The sequence below is a fragment of the Rhea americana genome, unplaced genomic scaffold, assembly GCF_003343005.1.
Source record: "Rhea americana isolate MKP2758 unplaced genomic scaffold, rheAme1 scaffold_1339, whole genome shotgun sequence".
Taxonomy (NCBI): Eukaryota; Metazoa; Chordata; class Aves; order Rheiformes; family Rheidae; genus Rhea; species Rhea americana.
The window spans coordinates 1-3,522 of record NW_028185416.1 but is presented as its reverse complement, the minus strand read 5'-3'; the positions used below and the strand labels follow the sequence as shown (position 1 = coordinate 3,522).

The 3,522-nt window shown below is 64.6% G+C and overlaps 1 protein-coding gene and 1 gene segment (V, D, J or C); both read left to right on the top strand.

The window, feature by feature from the left end:
* Nucleotides 1–6: 6 nt before the first annotated feature.
* Nucleotides 7–2,684, top strand: LOC146599774 (uncharacterized; the record flags this gene model as incomplete). Its single annotated transcript, XM_085297973.1, has 3 exons — nt 7–236; nt 1,085–1,373; nt 2,382–2,684. Coding segments are annotated over 3 exons (822 nt in total), but the record flags the coding sequence as incomplete, so codon positions are not given.
* A 170-nt stretch (nt 2,685–2,854) lies between these two features.
* Nucleotides 2,855–3,415, top strand: LOC146599773 (Ig lambda chain V-1 region-like). The segment is given in 2 exon segments: nt 2,855–2,951; nt 3,090–3,415. Coding segments are annotated over 2 exon segments (372 nt in total).
* The last annotated feature ends 107 nt before the right edge of the window (nt 3,416–3,522 follow it).

Here is a 3,522-nt window from a genome sequence, read left to right as displayed (position 1 = left end):
AGCAGCAGCTATGCCTGGTTCCAGCAGAAGCCTGGCAGTGCCCCGGTCACTGTGATATATCAGAACGACAAGCGACCCTCGGGCATCCCTGCGCGATTCTCCGGTTCCATCTCCGGCACCACGGCCACCTTAACCATCACCGGGGTGCAAGCCGAGGACGAAGCCGTGTATTACTGTGGTGGCTACTATGCTGCTGGTTATACTGGTGCCACCGTGACAGGGAGCAAAAGGGAAGTGTGACACAAACCTCCTGCCTTTGCAGRGAGCACTGAACCGTCTCTGCTGTCCCCGTGTGATGACCGTGCAGGGCCTCGCCGCCCTCCTCCCGGCAATGTACTGCACTGCCTGTGGCTGAGCCCTGCTTTAGGTCCCCSGGGCTGTGCCTGTCCCCCAGCGTTCGGCGATTCCCGGGAGGAGACGGACTCCAGGCTGGAGGGGAGCGTGCTGGCTCCTGCCTCCTGACTGCGCTGCCGGGACAAGCAGCTCCTGCGCAGCCAGGCTGGCGCCCGGGGCCCTGCCGGGTGCCCTCGCTGCCCTCCAGCCCGCACAGCTCCACCAGGAGCGACGGTCCGGCATATCCCTGTGCGAGTGCAGACGTGCAAATCCCGGCCCGGCAGCACAGCCCAAAGGCCCCGAGGCCCCGCCTGGAGCTGCGTGTGTCCGTGTCTGAAGGTCCTGCCTTTGCTGTCCTGGGAGGTGACTCCGTGCCCACYGTGTCTCTGTCCCCACAAAAGGCACCGTGTCACCACCCCGCTCCCTGTTGCTGCTGGCAGCCCCCTGCTCCTGCTCCCGCTGCCCCTGGAGCTGCCCCTGTGCCGGGACCTGCCGGGCCGGGCTCCGYTCCCGACGYGTGCCCCTGCCCAGGGCCCTTCTGCTGCGGCGTTGCCCCTCGCTGCTGCTGCCACTGTCCTTGCAGGGCCCGGGCAGCTCTGCCCTTGTGCTCGGGGCRGGGCTGTTGGTCCGTCTGTCCCAGGGGGTCGTGTGGGCACAGTGATCCTGTTCCTGTCCTGCTGCCGCGGGGGTCTTTGCTGCTCTGGCCCCAGCTGACCCCCCATTTCCTGCCCTCTCTGCTTCCCCTCCGCAGGGTCCCTGGTCCAGGCAAGGCTGGCTCCGCTGCCCTCTCTGTCCATGTTTCCCTGGAGGAAACTGCTCGGATCACCTGCTCCGGGGTTAGCAGCAGCTGGGGTTATGGCTGGTTCCAGCAGAAACCTGGCAGTGCCCCAGTCACTGTGATATATGGTAACAGCAAGAGACCCTCGGGCATCCCTGCGCGATTCTCTGGTTTGAGGTCTGGCTCCACAGGCGCGTTAACCCCGACTAGCGTGCAAGCCGAGGATGAGGCAGTGTATTATAAAAGTGGGACTGCGGCGCTGGTGACACCGATCAAAGGGGAGCTGTGACACAAGCTGCCATCCTAGGGACCACTGAACAGTGCCTGGTGCCCCTGTGAGATGGTCGGAGAGGTCCCCAGCACAGTCTTCTGCACGCTGCCCTGTGCTGCCTGTGGCTCTGCCTGGTGTCCCAGCTCACCCCACTTTAGGGCCCCAGGGCTGTTCCTGTCCCCGTTCACGGGGAGGGAACAGCCGCTCATGGGGAGGGAACAGACCCCATGTTGTTGGAGGCTGTGCTGGGCCCTGCCTGCTTCCTGTGCTTCCAGGACAAGGAGCTCCTGCACGAGGCTGGCGCCCAGGGCCCTGCCAGGTGCCCTCCCTGCCCTCCGCCTGCACAGCTCCACCTGGAGCCCCCGGGGCGCTGGGCATCTGCTTGTCCATTTTGAGGGTGGCCTGACACAGGGAGAGGAGTGCAGAGAGGTGCTGAGATCTGCATCCTGGGGGAAGTCCAGCTCTCCTCTGGCTGAGATCAGAGCAACCTGCTGCCAAGGGCCCTTGCGTGAGCGGGTCTGGGACCAGCCTCCTCCTGCTGTCCCTTGCGCCCTGTGTTGTTTCCTGAGACTTGGCTCTCGCGCCCGTGGAAGTGTCTCTAGCCAAGCTCTGTCGGGCTGGGCACGTTGCCCGTGCTCTCGGCCAGCCATCGCCTCTCCCCTTGGCTCAGTGTGGCCCAGGCCCCAGACGCCCCAAGGGGTGTCCCAAAGGCTGGGTGCCCAAGGCCGGCCGTGCCTGGGGGCAGCCCAGCCTCAGCCACGGGGACCTGGCAGGCCCTGGGGGCAGCAGCAGGCAGGCGGCCCAGGGGCTGGCTACCGCCACTCCAAAAGAGGGTGCCCGGGCTCGGGGGCTGGCACGCTGGGTGTCCCGTTCTCTAGGGCCTGCGGGGGCATGAGCTCCATCCTGCCTGGATGTGGTGGGGGGCTTTGCTGCTCTGGCACTCACTGACCTCCTGTTCTCTCCCTTCCTTGTCTTCCTCTGCCTGCTCCTCTGCTCCAGGCAGCAGTGACTCAGCAGCCGGCCTCAGTGTCCGTGTCCCCGGGAGAAACCGTCCGGATCACCTGCTCTGGTGGTAGCTACAGCTACTATGCCTGGTTCCAGCAGAAGCCTGGCAGTGCCCCGGTCACTGTGATATATAACAGTGACAAGCGACCCTCGGGCATCCCTGCACGATTCTCCGGTTCCACCTCCGGCACCACGGGCACCTTAACCATCACCGGGGTGCAAGCCGAGGACGAGGCCGTGTATTACTGTGGTAGTGGTAGTGCTACCATGACACCCCAGAGCAGTGGAGCAGTGTGACATAAATATCTCATCAGCGCAGGGATCCTTGAAGAGTGTCTAGTTGTCCCTGTGTTTTGGTTTCACCGGTCCCAACCACTGCTCACTCCGTGCTGCCGATGGCTGTGCCAGATTTGCATGGAGGGCCTGTTCCAATGGGCAGGCAGGGAGTTTAAGAGGGAGTGGGGGGTCCGTGGCAGAGCCCCGTCGGCGTGGGGACGCGGAGCTGTTGGGATCGCGCCATGGCCTGGGCCCCTCTCCTGCTCGCGGTGCTCGCCCACGGCACAGGTGCCCTGGCCAGCCTGGGTGTGCGCGGCCGGGGCCTGCGGGCACAGGGGCCCCGTGGCGTCCTGCTGCCTGGGGGCCTTTGCTGCTCCGGCACTCGCTGACCTGCCGCTTTCTGCCCTCTCTCCTCTCCCTCTGCAGGTTCCCTGGTCCAGGCAGCDCYRACTCAGCAGCCGSCCTCGGTGTCCGTGTCCCYGGGAGRAACCGTCCGGATCACCTGCTCTGGTGGTGGCAGCTCCTACAGCGGGATCCAGCAGAAGCCTGGCAGTGCCCTGGTCACTGTGATATATGACAACACCAAGCGACCCTCAGGCATCCCTGTACGATTCTCTGGTTCCGGGTCCGGCTCCACGGCCACCTTAACCATCACCGGGGTGCAAGCCAAGGACGAGGCCGTGTATTACTGTGCTAGCAGTGCTGGTAGTTGGTTTGATGCCACGTTGACACCAAGCAATGGGGAAGTGTGACACAAACATCCTGCCATCACCGTTGAGCCGTGTCTGGTGTCCCTGTGTGATGGTCGTGCAGGTCCCAACCACAGCTCTCCAGACACTGCCGCACACTATTCCTTGCT